The sequence below is a fragment of the Trichosurus vulpecula genome, chromosome 9, assembly GCF_011100635.1.
Source record: "Trichosurus vulpecula isolate mTriVul1 chromosome 9, mTriVul1.pri, whole genome shotgun sequence".
Lineage (NCBI taxonomy): Eukaryota > Metazoa > Chordata > Mammalia > Diprotodontia > Phalangeridae > Trichosurus > Trichosurus vulpecula.
The window spans coordinates 186,944,744-186,963,711 of NC_050581.1; the positions used below are offsets into that span (position 1 = coordinate 186,944,744).

The 18,968-nt window shown below is 37.8% G+C and overlaps 1 protein-coding gene across 1 annotated transcript in view; it reads left to right on the plus strand.

Moving 5' to 3' along the window:
• LOC118831314 (probable C-mannosyltransferase DPY19L1) overlaps window positions 1–18,968 on the plus strand; it is a 174,430-nt gene that overhangs the window by 16,130 nt on the left and 139,332 nt on the right. The window contains exons 2-5 of the mRNA XM_036738602.1: window positions 1,538–1,562; window positions 3,882–3,969; window positions 6,567–6,704; window positions 12,719–12,839. Coding sequence (XP_036594497.1) covers window positions 1,538–1,562; window positions 3,882–3,969; window positions 6,567–6,704; window positions 12,719–12,839 — 372 coding nt within the window. The remainder of the gene's footprint in view (window positions 1–1,537; window positions 1,563–3,881; window positions 3,970–6,566; window positions 6,705–12,718; window positions 12,840–18,968) is intronic.

The window sequence follows — 18,968 nt, forward strand, 5'->3', positions numbered from 1 at the left end:
TCAGCTGTAAGTCAGAGGGAAAGGTCTCCACCAAAATTTCTCCCAGTAGTCTTCTTTTCTCTCTCTCAGAGAGCCATCTCATGTAACATATAATGCTGTTTAAAGAAAAAAAGGAAAAATCAGCAAAACTGATTAACACATTGAAAAAGTTAGAAATTATGTGCAGTGCACTACACTGTCAATTTCTTACCTCAACAAGAGGGTGAAGTGGGGGCATCTTCTCATACACCTTCTTTGGAGCCATTCTTGTTCTTTGTAGTTTTGCAGCATTCACTTATTATTGTTTTGTGGTTCTTTCCATTTCCATTGTTGGAGTCATTCTGGATATTGATTTCTTGGGTCTGTTTACTTCATTCTGCATCATCAGTTCATGTAAATCTTTTTGTTCTATCTGTTCTTCATAATCATAATTTTAAAAAGCATATTAATATTCCATTAAATTCATGTACAATTTGTTTAGCCATTTTTCAATCAGTGGTCATTTATTTTGTTTATTTGCTATCACAAAAATTGTTGCTATAAATACTTTAGTATATATGGGGACTTTCTTATCAATGACCTATTTGGATAATAATAAGCCCTAGTGGTGGAATCTCTGGGCCAGGGAACAGACATTTTAGTAACTTTATTTGCACAGTTCCAAATTGCTTTAGAAAATGGTTGTACTGATTCACACATCCACAGAAAATGCACTGCTATGGCTTTCTCCCCACAACCACTTCAACCTCAACTATTCTCGTCTTTACCAAATTTGCTGGGTGTGAGGTAAAACATTAAGTTGTTTAGAATTGCATTTCTTTTGTTAGTGATTTTGGAACATTCTTTCATATGGTTGTTTGTAATTCACTTGAAAACTATTCATATCCTTTAATCACTTACCTTTTGGACAGTGGCTTTTGGTCACATCTATCTTATCTATCTATGTTAATCATTTATATATCTTGGATACCAAGCCCTTGTCAGAAAAGGACCTGTCTTTCTGTAGTGGCTAGTAGTTCGCAATTTGCTGTTGAGTAGTATTTGTTTATATTCATTGATTACTTATCCATTGGGGAATGACACTTAGTCTTTGTAGAAGGTATCCCAAAGGTTTTTTAGTGCAGTTTCTTATCAGATATTTGATGCACAGATTTCTTTCCAGTTGTCAGTTTTCCAACTGCATTGATTTGGTTAATTCAGAATCTTATCTTTAGTGATTATGTCTCTCCTTTGCTTATTTAAGGCATTTTCTCCCTAAATCATAGATTTGAAAGGTAACTGATTTCCTTCCAGGTTTTTCTTAAGTGTGTTCTGCAACATTTACCCATTTTGAGTTTATTGTGATATCTGCTATAAGATAATGGTGTAAGCTTAATTCCTGCCTGTTTTCCAATTTTTCAAAAGTTTTTGTTAAATAGGGAGTTCTTTTCCAAACAATTTATGTTCTCAGGTTTATTGAACACTGGTTTATTGAGATAACTTGTTTTTGATTATTCCTTGTCTATACCTTATTTCAGTGAGTAATCATTAACTTTTAATAACTTTTTTGTCTTTTCAGGTGCCTTTGTGGGAGTTTTACACTGGTAAGATTTAGTTGCAATTTGTGATAAGCAAGAATATTTGGTTTAAAAATTTTCTCAGAGCTGGTTTATGCACATTAAAAATAGAATTACCCATGTGTGGATATCTTTAAGTTTATTTGATGACAGGTGTGTCCCACTTTAGAAAATAATTTGTAACATTTGGACCTCACAAAAATATACACAAAATAAGTTACAGCTATTTATAAAATAATTCTTTCTTTGTAAAAGAATTTATTGCTCAACAAATCCTTTTAAATCTGTGGGTCCCTTATATGTAAGTTTTTGTTTCCAGAATTTCAGTTTGAAAAAAGGTTTTATGTGTATTTTTTGGGATATGTGATGTTTTGCAGAGGAAATATTTAACACTAGTTTTAGATACTCTTTAACATTTGAAAACCTGTTAGAAATGAAGAAAAATGCATTTTGAAATTATGATGTAAGTGTATGGGAAAACAGTACTACTTTTTAAGTAACATCTCTTGTGTAAAGCAAGGTTGTGTGTATATTTGTACATAGAGATATTTAGTCAATCAATAAATATTTATTTTGTTGTTGTTCAGTCATTTAAATTGGATCTGACTTTTCTTGACCCTATTTGGGTTTTCCAGATACTGGAGTGGTTTGCTGTTTCCTTCTCCAGCTCATTTTACAGATGAGAAAACTGAGGTAAACAAGGTTAAGTGACTTGCCCAGGGTCACACAGCTAGGAAGTGTCTGAGGCCAAATTTGAACTCAGATCTTCCTGACTCTAGGCCTGACCCTCTATTCACTGTGCCACTTAACTGCCTGTCAGCCTTGGATTGTGCTAAGCACCGGAGATAGAAAGAAAGGCAAAATGTCCATGAGCTCAAGGAATTTATAATATAAGAGGGGAGACAACACACAAAAGGAAGCTGCAAAGAGGGAAGGTCCTGGCTACAGGGGTATGATGAGGTCCTGAGGAGTGCAGTCTAGTGGGAAATGTAGAGCTGATTGGCCCTGGTGCCCCCTCTTGAATGGAGGATCTGGGAGAAGCACTCTGCTCATCCTTCCAATCCCAGGGTCCCAGGGGCAAGAGAGGTACTGAGGAGAGGTGAGGTCCAGGGCTGAGAAGATTGTATAGAATGAAGAGATTCTTGGAGCATTATAGAATACTATGCCCACTGTAGAATGACCATATTACAAAAGAAAAAGGAACATAATTAAATGTGTTTATTTTGTATCAGTACAATTTCTGACAGAGTATAATGGAAAGAACATTAGATCCATTGTGTGGACATTTGGGGTCTAGTCCCACCTATGTCACCGCAGGACCTGTGGCAGCTACCTTAGCCTCTGTTGGGATTGGAACTTCTCCATCTGTAAAATGAGGGGCTTGTATTGAGAGCACGGCCCTCTGTAGTGTCTTCTCCAGTTTTAACGTCCTTCAATCTGGATACTGAGCAAATTGGGGTGGACGTGTATGGGTGTGTGTGTGTGTTGTCTGTGATTTCTAAATATTGGCAGAGTAAGAATGAATTTGTTATATATTACCTTATAAAATTTGTATGATTTGAGTTTTCCAAATTAAATTCCATGCCCAGTGACTCCTGTTTGGCAGGTATTGCTGAACTTTTGGGTTTGAGATTCTGTGGGATTTTCAAATCTAGGATATGTGAAATTGTCCTTCCCACATCACAGTCCCCATTCCTTTGGTTTTTACCTAGTCCACTGTGGCCTTTCTAGCTGTAGCAGTGAGAGAGGAAGGAATTTCTTTCCTAATTCCATCACCAAGACTTCTCTGGGAAGCTGATGAGACTAAGTTGAGATCTGGCATTCCACTGAAGCATATCCCCTGTTGTAAAATGGCAGGTACTGAAAATGAAGTTGGCTACATGGACCTCTGTTTAACATTCAAGTTCGTTAGAATGGATTTGTTCTCTCTATTTTAGTATTGCCTACTATATCTGGAAGTACATGTGAATAAAGATGTATATATACATGTATTTTGCATATCTTTATTTCAGATTTTCCTTTAGAGTGCCCCCTTTAATTTTTTTTCAGTTATGTCAATGAAATATTCTTTTCCTGAAATAGTCCTATTCACTTAAAATTAAATTTTTTAGCCATGATATAGTATTTTAAAATTATGTTTTAGTGATTTAGTTTTAATACTTCTTAAAACCAGAGAACTGAAATTTAATTTACAACTAATTAAAAGGATTTCAAAATTTCTTTTATGAACTATTCTGTTATCAGATTTGAAGCTTCTTATTTTGTGTGCATATATGACTAGATTTTTTTTCCGTACTAATTTTCAATCTTCTTATTCTTGCATGTGGTCCTTCATTTTTTTTTCAGGGCTCATTTAACAACTCTTTTTGAAAATGATCGCCATTTTTCTCACCTCTCAACCTTGGAAAGGGAGATGACTTTTCGCACTGAAATGGTAGGGCCTTCTAAAAAATTGTTATATGGTCTTTTAAATAGTTGGTCTATAACCTAGAAACTTAATGAGCACTAAAATGATTTTATGGTAAAATTTATTCTTTGGCAAAATTGTAGCTTAGGGCTATTGTTGTTCCCTAAAAGATTTTGGTGGCCCTCCCTCTTTCCTTTGTCTCAGTTCCTCTCTTTGTCTGATAACACCTTTCTAATTCAAGTTATGTTAACCAGCTTAGTGAGTAACTAAAATGAATGAGCACTCAAGAAATGATAATATCCAGGGGGTAATGACTTCTCACTTAAAATTAATGCAAGAGTAGGCTACACAGCCTATAATATTCATTTATACACATTTTATGTGAGTTGAAATCTAAATTGCATGTCATTTTATGGAATAGCTATGTAAATGAAAAATGATTTGTAAAGCTTATTTCTATAAATCAAATCATTTCTCTATTAACTATCATCATAACATTAGAAATACATTTCTGATGGAAAGTAATTAAAGTACGACAGTCCTTTTGAATTCTCATATGGAAGGAGATGACTAGGCCATCTTAAAAGACCTGGAATCCTCTTCGTTACTGGAACAGAATACTAAGATAAATGAAATATTGGTTTAGCTCGGTATCACATTTCTTATATTGTCATACTTCATGAGAAATTTTAGCGTAGGGCGCTGTACTGGTATATAGAGCCCTGCATTGGAAGACGGAAGGCAAGGTCTGTTCTCACCTATGCCATGTTTTCATCTGAGCTTTCTGAATGCCATGTCTTCTTTAATATTGAAAGATGGTGTGAGGATATTGTTTATGTGAGTTAAAGTACTGTTAGCATGGAGAATGTTAATACAGTGCCTTTCACCCCATATGATTTATAAATTTGGTTCAATTCCATTTAGTCAGTTAGCGTTTAGAAGTATGTAGGGTGCTGTGCTAGGAAGACAGAATCAAGACAATCTTTGCCTTTGAGTAACTTAGAGTCACCTGAGTGAATTTCACCTAGACCCTAACAGGACAGTACAGAATCATGGAAAGTGTGGTTAGAGGAGCATTGACAATGAGGGTGATCAGGAAAGGCCTCTTCTTCAAGGTGGGAATTGAACTGAACCTTGCAGGGAGCAGAGCATGGCAGACACAGGGGAAACAGCTTGTATGAAGGCCCAGATGTTGCTTATGGGGAACAGCAAGTTGGCCTGCTAGTGTGGGATGGGGTGGGGTTACTAATGTGAAATCAGTCTTGAGATATAGTCAGTGGAGCTAGATCGTGAAGGGCTTTCAGTGCCAGAGAAATTTGTATTTGATTGTGTAGGCAATAGTGGGCCACTGAAGCTTCTTGAAGAAGACGAGGTGGTCAGATTTGGGCTCAAGGGATTTTTAATTGAATATTAATACACAAAAAGTTTTCTTTTCTCCTAAAATATACTATATTATAACATGCTTAATCCTCTTCTGCAAGTCTAGGCAGGTGTCTGGGAACTCCTTTTTGGATTCAAAGGGGAAAACCATTTTAATTTCTTTTCTTTTCATATTGGAACACAGGTGTAGTTACTTAGAAGACTAGTCTTACCTCTTGCTTAAATTGAAAAAGACAAAGAATGGAACTGGCTGTGAGGATGCCTGAATGGTCTCCTGAATGATCCTTGCCATCCAGTCACCCTTTTTTTGTATGCTGTAGTACTTGGCACCAACATTAGTCTTTTGACATTTATTGATGACCCACTTTGAGCAAAGGCATCATGTGGAATTACAGAAGAAAACCAAATCATGGTACCTGCCCCTTACGGTGCTTGGAAAAAGTTAAACACAGAATGTTAGAGGAGAAGGGACCTTACTAATCATCCTTCAGATCCTCTCACTGTAAGATGTGGAAACTGAGGCCCAGACAAGTGAATTGACTTCCCCCAGGTTATGATACCAGTAAATGAAAGATCCAGGGCTTGACCTAAGGTCTTTTAATTCCTAGTATTGCATTCTGGTTGATTAGTTGATTAGTGTCTAGCATTTTTTTCTTGCGCAGTTGACTGTGTAAGACAGCTAGCTAATAAAATTTTTATATCTCATATATAATTAGGCCTATATCTTGGAAGACTTTGTATCATACTGTTTTTCATCAGCTTTCTCTCCCAACCTCTTCATAATGTGCTAAATAATTGGGCTCTAAATTAAAAAAAAATTATTGATGTATTTTATTTTTATGTCAACATTTCCCATTTTCTCCCATTACCAGAGAGCCATCCCTTATAACCCAGAAATTAAAAAGATGAAAAAAAGTTTAGCAAAACTGGCCAATACATAGAAAAAAATCTATTGTGTTTCATATTCAAAGAAGGAGAATACAGCACTGTTTTCTAAAATGATTTTAGAGTGTTTTCTTTATATTTTTTGGAACAAGCTTAAAAAGTTTGTTAGATGTTTGAATTTTTAAGTTCTCAAATTGCTAGTGGAGAGAAGGTTATAAAATTAAATACTAGTCATAAAAACTAACATAGTTTTTGTCTATTTAAAAGAAAAAATTAGAAAGAATTGTATGAAGAATTCTAAAAGGTCAGGAAAGGTCATTTCCAGATTTTAATAAAACTGAAGTGTGTGTCTGTTTTAGGGACTTTACTATTCCTACTACAAGACCATGATAGAAGCACCTTCGTTTTTTAGAGGACTGTGGATGACTATGAATGATAGACTTACTGAATTTCCTCTTGTAATTAATGCAGTGAAACGTTTTCATCTTTATCCAGAGGTGAGTGATTTTGGGAAAAGGAAATCCGTTTGCACAGTAATTCTCTTCATAAAATTAGGTGATGAGTGAATGAAGTGATACTGGACAAATTACCTGACAAATTGCGCTTGATGGTTATTAGCTATCTCCCTTGGAAACTTTTGTAGGGAGGTGAGGCTCCTGAAGAAGAAGCATGGATAATTGATCTGGAAACTAGACAAAGTGACCACGACAGTAACGGGGAGCCAGTTGTCTCAGGGGAGAGTGAGTCCAAAATCCTAGCCATGTCCGACGGCTAAGGGAGGGAATCCAACTATCAGGGCAAGAAAGGATTTGCTGAGAAAGCTTTTCGAGGGAGAAAATATTTAACGGTCATGAAAGAACATTCACAGACAGTGCAAGGATGCAGCCACATTCCTACAACGTGCAAAAATTCAGAGCTGCTTCGACTAAGGAGTGTGACTTCTCGTTTGTAGAATTAGGAGTTAGAAACTGATATGCCTCTGTACTCAAAATCCGCTGTCTCCAAACCTAGTTAAGGAGTTGCCTAAATTTCCTCTTAGTCTGCTGTGAAGAATTAAGTCCCACAATCTTTCCATGTTCTTGGTACTTTTTTCTGTCCTTATTTAAGAAATTTCATCTTTATGTAGATGATAAAGAAAGGAATGGGACTCTCCCTTTACTTCTGACCTTAAAGGGGCTGTAGCCCTGAACAGTTCTAGGGGTGAGATTTATTCATTAATTCAGCAAATGAGCATTCATTGATTTCCCTCATGTATTCAAAACTGCTGAGATGCTAGGAGGGGTGGAACAAAAACGAGGGATGGATTTTGTGTTTGAGAACCTTAAAGTCCAGTCTGTAAGGGATACAAAGGAGGTTCATTCCAAAAGTAAACTCAGTGTTAACGCACACTTCAGTAGCTTCTTTAATGGTGCAATATTTTGTTTGACATGTGTCACAGAACTTAACCTATGATTCAGTGAAAGAAGAAGAAATAAAAATGAGAAGATAGGGTATACAATTGGGGCATCTCCACTTTAAGTAAACTGCTGACTCTGAAAAATGGGAAATATGTTAAAGAACAGACCATCACCATTTCCTAAAGAAATTTCATGCATGTAAGTTAGTTACCACAATGAGGAAACCAGAAGGACCTAGAAATTCTTTCTGCCACTAAATAGGTTCTCAGAGAAATGTGGTAGCCAAGGCATGACTAATTTGTAATGTAACTTTATTTGAAAGGTCTTTCAGAGGAAGATCATGAAAGATTATTAGCAGTATTATCTCTAAAAGCATTGTGAAGTGGCAGAGGAAAAAAAATTATGAGATCTGTACACATATCAAGGACATCTGACCTTGTTTGAGAAGGAAATAGACTGTGATTTTCTCAAACAATATTCTAATTCTCATAGTTAATGTCAGCACACAATTTACTCTAAAGGTTCTAAAAATAAAAGATATTGTCACGTATATTTTTGACTAGTAAAAGTCTCCCAACAAGGCATCTCATTCATGTGTTAAAAACATACACAATTCCTTTGAAAATGTAATAGAGAATATTTTGCTCTGATTTCCTATGACTATTAATATCAAGGTAGGTACAAAACAGAGAAGCATGTCTACAATGTGAAGGTGACTAACATAGAGTCAACCCAGAAGAGGGATTCCCTGTGCATCATACAGACCTCCAGGTGCCCTCTTATTATGAAGATGACATTGTGCTGATTACAAAGCCTCCCAAATGAGCCCTGTAATCACTCAAAATACACAGGAAGAATTAAGTGGCTGAAATAGACTACGATCAGCCATTTAATGGACAGATCAACAGACAGTTTCCAATTGAGAAATTAATACATGCATAGTGACCAAAGAGGGAAGCACCAACATTCTTAATGGCTAGCCAGAATCTCGTCTGGCCAAGTCACACGAACACTCTTCTCATGAGTGAGTCCCAGAGCAAAATGCTAACCTCAGAATACATATAGAGCCAGAAGGCATCACAACTGCACCTGCTTCAGTGCCTACTTACTAAAAGGCGTGAAAGCCTTCCTGCAAGCAAACCTCCCCTAAGCAAGCTTTCCCTTTAAGCAAGTTCTTCCCCCAGTGGGCTCCACATGACTCAGGAGTTCAAGGCAGCAAAACATCCATGACTGGACACATGTGGTCACATTAGCCTATTAATGGATGGGGAAGATCTTCTATTCCATTAACATTACACCTATAATTTTGCAGTTGTTTTAGTGACCGCTGTATTTTTAGGACCAGTGTTATTTTGATCATCCTGTATAACTATAATATTTGGAATACTTCATGGAGAGGTGTGTGGTAGGTAGGAGTGGGCTTCAAGATGTTACCAGTGAAGGATTTTTCAGAAAAAGTGGTTTGTAGTGTCATCAGAGATGTTTTTCTAGAAAGAATTGGGCCAATCCTGTAGTGATAGCCGGGTATGAGCAGTGGATAGACAGCTCAGGGGTGCCCTATTAGTATCCACCTAAAGCTGAGGAATCCAGGAAGTGGCCTCGGGTGTGTCAGTTTGACTCCTTGTGAAGGATTTCTTAGGAGGGCATGCACCAGAAGCCCATAGGGTTGTGATCCAGATTATCCATTGAAGAATTATTCTGGGAGTTAACCTAAGAATTTCTTTTAACATCTTTCATAAATGAACTATGGAATAACTACTGTGTAATAAACAATGTAAATCCATACAAAATAATGTGATACTAACTGCATAATTAGTGAGGAATAGGGAATATGGGTGGGGGAGCTGAGAAGCTATTGAGAACAAAGTAAGCCTCAAACTGGGCCTTGACAGAAGTGTAGATTTCGACTGTTACAGAGCCAGAGAAGTGGTCAGAAGCTCAGTAGAAGAGGTGAGGGGTGAGTGGGGGAGAGTGTCCTCAGAAACCTAAGGTGGTCATAAGCATGGAGTATAAAGGGAGAGGAGGGTGGACGATGCTGGAGACCAGCTTGTCTGAAGCAGAGCAGGATTTAGGGAGAGCTGGGGAGGGCGGATCCAGGGAACAGGGCTGAGCTTGGCTCGCCAAAGAGCTTTCACCACAGCCTAGTGCTTGCATTAAAGATCTTGTCATGACTTTGGGGAATTTCTTTACTTTCTGGGTTCATGAATGCCATCCTAGAAATTGGAGGAAGTACATATGGTTTTTTCATAGATTCTCCTCCAGGTACACTGAGAACTACACCCCAACATTACAAAGCAAAGTTTTATTAAAAATGAGGGGAACAAAACAGGAATTGTGGAATGAATTAATATTAGTTCTTAAGATGTATATATACATCTCAAGTCACTTATAATCCCAAGTATGAGAGAACCTCTGGTGGAGGCCTTTTCTCATCAGGCCTGTCTTGGCTTACTCATCTCTGCTGCTCAGAGGGGGAGGATGTTGACGTGAGTGACATCTCCTTTCTCCTTCCTTTTTTTCCTTCATAGAAGAGTCACTGAGTTCCTAGTTTTCTAGGCTAGGCTTTCCTGTCTTTATGGAGTCCTTGGATGCTTTCTAGTTAGTGACAAATGAGGGCAAAAATATGTCTCTTGTCTCTCTGGTTGCTGCCTTTCTCTTTCCTAGGCCTCACTGCCCTTCTCCTCCTCCAAACTATTTATCTCAGCCACTCATCTTCACGTGGTCTCTGGTTACCAGTCCCATTGATCACCTTAAATATTCTTTGGAGCAAATTCATGTGTAAAAGGGAGGAAAAAGTTTGATCCATTTAAATCATAGAATCTTAGCTGTGGAAGAAACCCTAGTGGTTTAATCCCTGCTTGAATCCTCAGGCAGGAGAGACAGCATGTAAATAATTAGGTATAGACTAGATCTCTGCAGTCAGAGTAGATAGAAGATAATCTCAGAGGTAAAGCGCTAGCTAGCAGACAGATTGTCTTTGACCAGACCGACACAGGAAGACTTGTAAGCTGGGTAGAAATGCTGAGAGCCTGCGCTCCTCTGTTGCCTTCTAGAACTCAGCATCTCTACCTTTGTAGGATGAGGCAAAGCAGTCGGACTTTAGTTCTAATATACTCAGTTGTAAATAACTAATTTACCTATTTAAATTCACTTTTAAAGTTTTACCTTTGATAGAAACTTAAAAAGTTATAAGAAAAATTGACATGTGCAGGTATCTGTGTATATACGTATGTATGTTAACATACACATGCACACGTACGCACAGATACACAAATATACACATATGTATGTGTGTTCTATATGTGTATATATTTGCCTTAAGCTAAGGGATGGAACTCCAGCCTGTTGTGTTGGAGACAGTAGCCAGTGAATGAAGGAAGTTTTGGAGGCCCAGGCTTTGGTTTCTGAAATTACAACCTGTAGTTCACTGTAGCTTGAATAGAAAACAAAACAAAACAACAAACAAAACAGGAGTGGTTTAATAGTGTCCTCTGGTGGCCAGAAAATGGAGATTTCAGTTTATCTACTTTCTCACTTTTAGGGTAAAAATACCAGTTAGTGCTTTTGCTACTAGTCACAGGTCTAACCTTTCAAACTCTGAGTTATCAACCTTTTTGTTTTTTATATTTTAGGGGCATATTTGAGTTTGTGATTTAATTGGAGTAGGGAATTGCTGGTGTGGAAAGCCCATCCACTGATGCACATTAGCAACTTTTCTCTACCTTGGAGTTTTAGGCAGTTGTTTTGGGACATTGGAGTGGTTTAGTCACTTGCCCTTGATCACGAGGCTAGTATGTGTCAGAGGCAGACTTGGACCTAAGTCTTTCTGATTCTGAGACCTCTCTCTATCACTGTGTCACACACTACCTCCTAACTGATCATACAGGTTAGCATATATCTCCTTTATATGCTCATCAGATTGATAGTGATGCTCAAGGGACGTAACAAGGTACTTGCAGCTGTGTTCTACAGCACCTGAGGAGAGCCAGTTGCAGGGTCACCATGACATATCTAGGGGATAAAACTGGAGTAGCCTTCACTCTTCAGAACTTTGTCATCCCTAATCCCTCTTGAGAAAGCTTTACTTCCCATGCTTTATTGATTAAAGGTTCTCACTACTTAGGTTTTGATTACTAAACATTTTAATGTGTGTTACTGGACTCTCAAATTCAGTATTTATAATATGCACATTTGTGTATGGAAAGAACTTTTTTTGCATGAAAGTAAAAAACCATTTTTTTTTGTAACAGAGGACTCAAATGTGAAGCCACAAACTGTGTCCCCCCCCCCCGATTCTGATGTTTTCTTTGAATAACAATATCTTACCTTATATATTACCTTCATTGTAAATTTATATCTACTGCTCCTTATTCTTTTATGCTATCTGATATCTTTGATTCTCATCAGTTGGTCTTTTCCCTCTACCTACACATATTTCAGCTCCTCTGTGTTTCATGAGTTCCTGTTGATGAAAAATTTCATCACCTGGTGGTGAACCTTTTGGAGATTAGTTTCTTTGTACTTGATACTGGATCTCACAAGATTGACACTGAGTTGCTGGACCAATCATCGAAATCTTTTTAGCCTGTAGGACCAGCTAGGGCTCATCTGCTGTCAGCAAAGCAAGAAGCCAGGGTCGTATCCATGCCATGATGAGTCATCAGAGAAGCCTGTTAGCTTGAGGGCAATGTCATTTATTCCATTTTGTGAAGGATGTAGATCATCTCTTGAAAACAGTCATTGTAATTATTGCTCTGGTTTTATATGGTGCTTAATGTTTACAAAGTGTTTTCTTTTTCAACAATCGTACGAGGTAGGTAGTGCAATTACTGTGATCTCCATTTAATTGAAGAGGAAACTGAGTCTTGGAAAGACTTGCCTTATGGTAGTCACATGGTAGTAACAAATAGAGCCAGAGTTGTAACCAAGGCCATCTGATTCCAAGTCCAATGTTCTCTTCGCTCTGCCGTGAAATTTTGAGTGACATTCTCCTCCTGTATCTAAGGACAACATTTAAAATGGTTGAAACATCATAAAATACTGCTTTGAGAAGAGGATGTTTATAAGGTAGAATATCCTGTCCTTGGGTATCTCCACTCTTTTTTTCCCCATAGGTAATCATAGCCTTCTGGTACCGCCTGTACACTGGAACAATGGACCTCATTGGCATTCAAACAAAGGTGTGCTGGAATGTTTCCAGAGGACAAGGGCTTAATCCAGTCGAAAGCTGTGAAGGCAAGTTTTATCTAAGATAATATTTTGTTCTCATGAATATTGTTAATATTTATGAGTTTGATTATAAATTAACTAGTGTGACTGATTTATTATATCAAAGAGGTTAGAACTTTGGTTTCCACATCAGAAAATCTTAAGAGTTTGAGACGACTGCAGAGGTTATCACATTCAGACTGTACATGTCCAAGAATCCCCTCCAAAACATTTTCAGTAAGTGTCATTCAGCCTTTCCTTGAAGGTCTCCAGGGAGAGAGAATCCTCTTTTCTCCCAAGGAAGTGCATTCCACTTTTAGAGAACTTCAGTTATTAGGAAGCTTTCCCTAGTATCATGGCTAAATCTTCCTCTGCACCATCCACAAGGTCCAAGCAGAACAGGTTTAGTCCCTCTTGTGCATGAGTCTTTCAGATAGTTAAAGATGTCTGTTGTCTCTCTCCTTAGTCTTTTTTTTTTCTTCGGGATAAATATCTCCAGTTACTCCAGCTGATTTTCACTTGGCATGAACTCTTGAGTCTTTTGACCATTCTAATCACTCTCTTTTGGCCCTTCTGTAGTATTTCTTCCCTTCTAAAAATGTACCCATAACTGAACACTACATTCCACATGTATTCTAACCAGCATATAATTCAGTGGAATTATTACCTCCCTTGTTCTGGACGCTTTGTCTTAATGCAGTTTAGGATAGCAGTAACTATTATTTGATGCTCTGTTGACTTATATTAGCTTCCAGACCACTATTTTCCCCCACAAGAACTGTTGGGTAGCTATCCTGTATTTGCGAAGTTGAATTTTTGAAGCCTAAAATGGAACTTTAAAATTATCCCTATTAAATTCATTTTACTCAATTTAGCTTTTTAGTCTAGCCTCTCGAAAGAGATCCTGATTTTATTATGAAACTCATTAGCTGTCCGTCCCAGCTTCATATCCTCTACAAAGTTGACAAACATGCCTTGACTAATGTCACTTAAATCATTGATTAAGATTATTGAACAACAAAAGGTCAGAGACAGATCTCTGGTCTATTCCACCACATAGGAAACCATCCTCCAGTTTGACAGCAGTTCATTAATGACTATTCTTTGGGTCTGCTCATTCAGTCAGTCTCAAGGTGTCTTAATTATGTTAATCATCTATTCCACATCACTCCATCTTGTCTGCAACAAGAATATGAATGTCTTTGTCATAGTTTACTTGTTTTGTCAGAAAAGGAAATGGTGGTGTGTCATGACCTACTCTTGATGAAGCTGTTGTGGATTTAACTTTCTTTTTGAAATATTTAAAGAGCAACCACCTTGTAATGGTGTGTTCTTAGGGGCAGTGAGGTGGTGCAGTGGATAGAGCAATGGACCTGAAATCAAGATGATTCATTTTCCTGAGATCAGAAGTGGCTACAGACACTTACTAACCATGTTACTCTGGGAAAGTCACTTAACTTTGCCTCAATTTCTTCCTTTGTAAAATGAGCTAGAGAAGGAAATGGTAAACTGTTCCAGTATCTTTGCCAAGAAAACCCTAAAATGGGGTCAGGAAGGATTGGACGTAACTGAATCGACTTAACAACAACAAGGATTTTGTAAGGTATCCAAGTCAGTCTCATTGGCCTGTAGTTTGTGGACTCTATTTGTCCTCTTATTACCATTTTTAATTGGAATATCATTTCCCCTTCTCCAGTTCTGCTACATTTTCCTCCTTGTAGGAACTTTCAAGAATCACCAGCAATGATCCAGTAATCACATTTGCCAGTTATTTCTGTCACTTAGGATGTAATTAGTTCAAGTTACTGGCTTGAGCTCATCGAATATGAGTCTTGATGCTATGTTACTGTTCCTGTACTTTTTTTTGAATTTCTATTCCCTGCTGCCAGTTTTCTTTCCATCTTTCCTTGTCCAAAGATTAGTCTCCTTAGAGAGGAGAACAAAAAATAAGAATTGAGCAGTTTAGGGTGGTTGTCATCCATTGTCCTCCTCCTCTATCATCATTATCAATCATGATCCCATCCACTGTGAGTCCCATGGTGGCTTTTTGCCTTCCACTTTTCCCCTAACAGATTTTTAGAAGCTGTTTTTGTCCTGAGCTTTCATGATCAGCCTCATGTCATTCTGGGCTTTACCACTTTTGGGCATTATTCCTGTAGGACTGTGCCTCTGTATTATATCCATTTTCAATTACTCTCCCATCTTTTGCACATCTCTTTATTTTTCAAAAAAAATTATTTTGTTAAATTTGTTAAATGTTTTCCCATTTTAAATTTAAAAATTTAATTTTCATTTTTAGTTATGAATTCTAAATTCTCTCTTCCTCCTCCTCCCCCACCCATTAAGAAGGCAAGCAATATCATATTAATTATAAATGTGAAGCTGTGCAGAACATATTTCCATGTTAGCTATGTTGCAAAAAACCCATAAAAAACAAGAAAGATGAAAGTTAAAGTCTGCTTCGTTCTGCCCTCAGAGTTTATCAATTTTGTCTGTGGAGGTAGATAGCCTTTTTCATCATGGGTCTTTTGGAATTGTCTTGTAACATTGTTTTGATCAGAGCAACTAAGTCTTTCATGGTTGATCATTGTACAGTATTGCTGTTACTGTGTACGATGTTCTCCTGCTCATTTCATTTTGTATCAGTTCGTATAAATCTTCCCAGGTTTTTCTGAAACCATCCTGGTTGTTATTTCTTATACAATAATATTCCATCGCAATCCTTTACAACAATTTGATCAGCCATTCCCCAGTTGACAGGTATCCCCTCAGTTTCCAGTTCTTTGTCACCATAAAAAGAGCTGCTATAAATATTTTTGTATATATAGGTTTTTTCCTTTTTCTTTAATCTCTTTGGGTTACTGACCTAGTGGAAGTATTGCTGAGTCAAAGTATATGCACAGCATTTTAGCCCTTTAGAATGGGCATCATTCCAACTTATTTTGCAGAATGTTTGGACCAGTTCCCAGCACCACCAACAGCGTATTAGTGTCCCTCTTTTTCCACATCCCTTCCAGCATTTGTCATTTTCCTCTTCTGTCATGTTAGCTAATCTTTTGGATATGAGATGGTACCTCAGCGTTGTTTTAATTTGTGTTTCTCTGAGCATTTTTATGTGACGATAGCTTTGATTTTGTCCTCTGAAAATTAACTGTTCGTATCCTTTGACCATTTATCATTTGAGAAATGGCTCTTATTTTTATACATTGGACTTAGTTCCATGTATATTTGAGAAGTAAGTCCTTTATCAGAGAAATTTGCTGTAAATTTTTTTCTCCCACCTTCCTGCTTTCCTTCTAATTCTGGCTGCATTGATTTTATTTTGCATATATCCTTAAAAAAAACAATCCTAGTTGGTTGATGAGCTCTTTATGGAGCCATATTGGTTTCTTTAAGCAACTCCCTCTTTTCCTTTTCATTGAAATTATTTCTTGTATATTGAGTCTTGAAAATTTCATTGTTGGGAAATTCTCATCTCTTGTGATTCATGTTCTTTTTTTTTTCCTAAATTAGGTATTGGAAATCTCCTTATTGATTCTCTGAACCTTTGTAATCTCCTTTCCTAAAAATGGACTCATGTCAGACCAGACCTGACTTGACTTACCTCCTTAATTGAGTGGTTACTGGCCCCTAAATGCTCATTATCTCTACTTCGGCAGCTTGAAAAGTCATGAACATCTGGTTGCCCTGGTTCATCACTACAGTCTTCAGATGGCATTGCAGTGACACATTTCCCTACATTCTTCAAGATGCTTTCTTACTACTTCTTCCATTGGCCTTTTTAAAGTCATTTCCCTTGCTTTTTTTTTTTTGGCAAATGTTGGCCCCCATTTACTTCAGTAATACTTTCCTTCCTTAGTTTTGGAAGTCACTTGTTGAGCAAGCATTTGTTAAACATTTGTTTGCTGAGCACTTTGCTTAGCCCTGGAGCTAAGACAAAACCAAATTAATATTTAACTCAAGGGGCTTACATTCTCTTTGGGGAAATAATACGCACACGCACACATGCACACACGCACACGCACACGCACGCACGCATTCTTTTACAAGGTAAATGCAAAGTTATTTCAGAGTGGAAGAGTGATGGCATCGGTAACATCAGGAAGGCCTCATGTAAGAAATGGCCCTTGAATTGAACGTTGAGGGAAATAAGTAAGAGAAGTTATTAGGAAAGTAAATATTCTGTATGAGGATCAACCAGTTTGGCTGCAGTGTTGATTTGTGGAAGGGTAGAATATGCAGTAATTCCTGGAAGAGTTGCTGAAGCTGGATTGTGAAGTTCTTTGCTCAAGAGGTTTGTTTTCAGTCCTAGAGGACATTGGAAGTCACCAGAGTTTGTTGACCACTAGAGTGGCTTGGTTAGGCCTATGTTTTTGGGATGTTAGTTTGCTAGCCATGTGGTAGATGGACAGGATGGGGAGAGGCCAAAGAAAGGCCAGCTGCAAAGCTTGAACCTAGGGTGTGTGAATGTGAGGAAGTGGCATGTGCTAGAGGTGCCCTGGTGAGAAACTTAGAAAAACTTGACAACGGACTAGTTATGCAGATGCAGGGTCAGTGAGGAGTAAGGGAGGGTTTTAATGTTGTAAACTAGAGTGAAGAGAAGTGTGATGGTGCTCTTGTCAGAAATAGGGAGGTTTTCTTCCCACTTCTAAAACTATTCCTTATCTGGCTCTGGCTCCTCCCTATCTTTCCATTTTCTTAATGTCAGTACTCCCCAAGGCTCTCTGTTTGGTCCTCTTCTGTTTTCAACTTTGTCTACCCCAGTGCTTCTTTACCCAGGTTCTATAGACTTCTTGTGGATTCAGGGTTAGAGATTTTGGGAGGTCCATGAACTTGGATGAAAAACAAAAACCCCACAGCTCCTTTTTTCCAATAAGATTTGTTTCCTTTGTAGCCTATGTGTTTTAGACATTTAAAAACCTCATTCAGAGAAGGGGTCCATAGTCCTTGCCCTAAAAGTAGTTTTAATGTGTGGAAAAAGCTCTGTGCATCACCTGGGCCTTGGTTTTGACTAAAGTACTTCCTAACTGAATGAGCTTGGCAAGTCTTGTCAAATAGCAGTGCCTCGGTTTTTTTAAAAATATGTAAAATAGGAAGAATAATAGTTGTGTGGCCTACTTCATAGTGTTGTTGTGAGTTCCAAATGAGCATGTTTATGTAAAGTACTCTGTAAACTGTAAAAGGTTACACAGATATTAACAAGTATTTAGTCAGCCTCATAGCTTCAACTAATCCCTCTCTGAAGATAGCACCAGATGGATGGCTCTAAACGATGCCCCCTCGAAGCTTTGGTGTCTCACTGATAGCTCAAGTTCCCCTTAGCCAATCCTGGCCCTGCTCAGTCTTCTGAATCCCCTTTTTCTGTTTGTGGTTCTACCATTCACTTAATCTTCTCTGTTCATCCCTTGGGACTATTTGAGACTCTTCATGCCCTTGTTTGTCTTACACTTCTCACCACCTGGCACTGGCTCCTTTTAATATTATGACATCTTGCACACCTGCTTCTGTCTTTTTATTTACTTTAGTCCGTACTTGTGCTTTCATTGGTATAGTGTTTGTAGGGAGGACACTGAGACATTTAGGGACTTGCCAGAATTTTACAGGGGTGGGACTCAACTCTGGCCAGCTCTCTGTGCACTGTGTCCTTGATCCCTCTCTAATCTCAGGTTCATACTCTTAGGACAGGATTACGACCTGCCTTAATATTGCAATCCTCTCTTCTCCGTGCCTCCACTCTCTTTCCTCTTGGATCTGTATTTCACATCGCTGCCAGATTAATTTTTTAAAACTAATTTTTGTTGATATATTTTTTTACATCACCTACATTTTCCATCATTATCCTTCTCCTCTCCTAGAGAGCGAAGAATAAAAGAGAGGGAAAACATTTCAGTAAAACTAATCACCATATAGAAGTTGCCTGACACTGTATACAGTATTCCATACCGGTAGACCATTAGCTCTTCAAATTCTTTGTGGTCCAACTTGGTGATTATAACTTTGTAGCATCTGGCTTTGATTATCTTATTCCTTCAGAATCATCTTTTTTAGTACACACACACACACACACACACACACACACACATATGTGTATATCTGTCTATCTATCTATCTATATGTCACTTCTCTGCTCAAAAATCTGTGATGGGTGAACTTTTC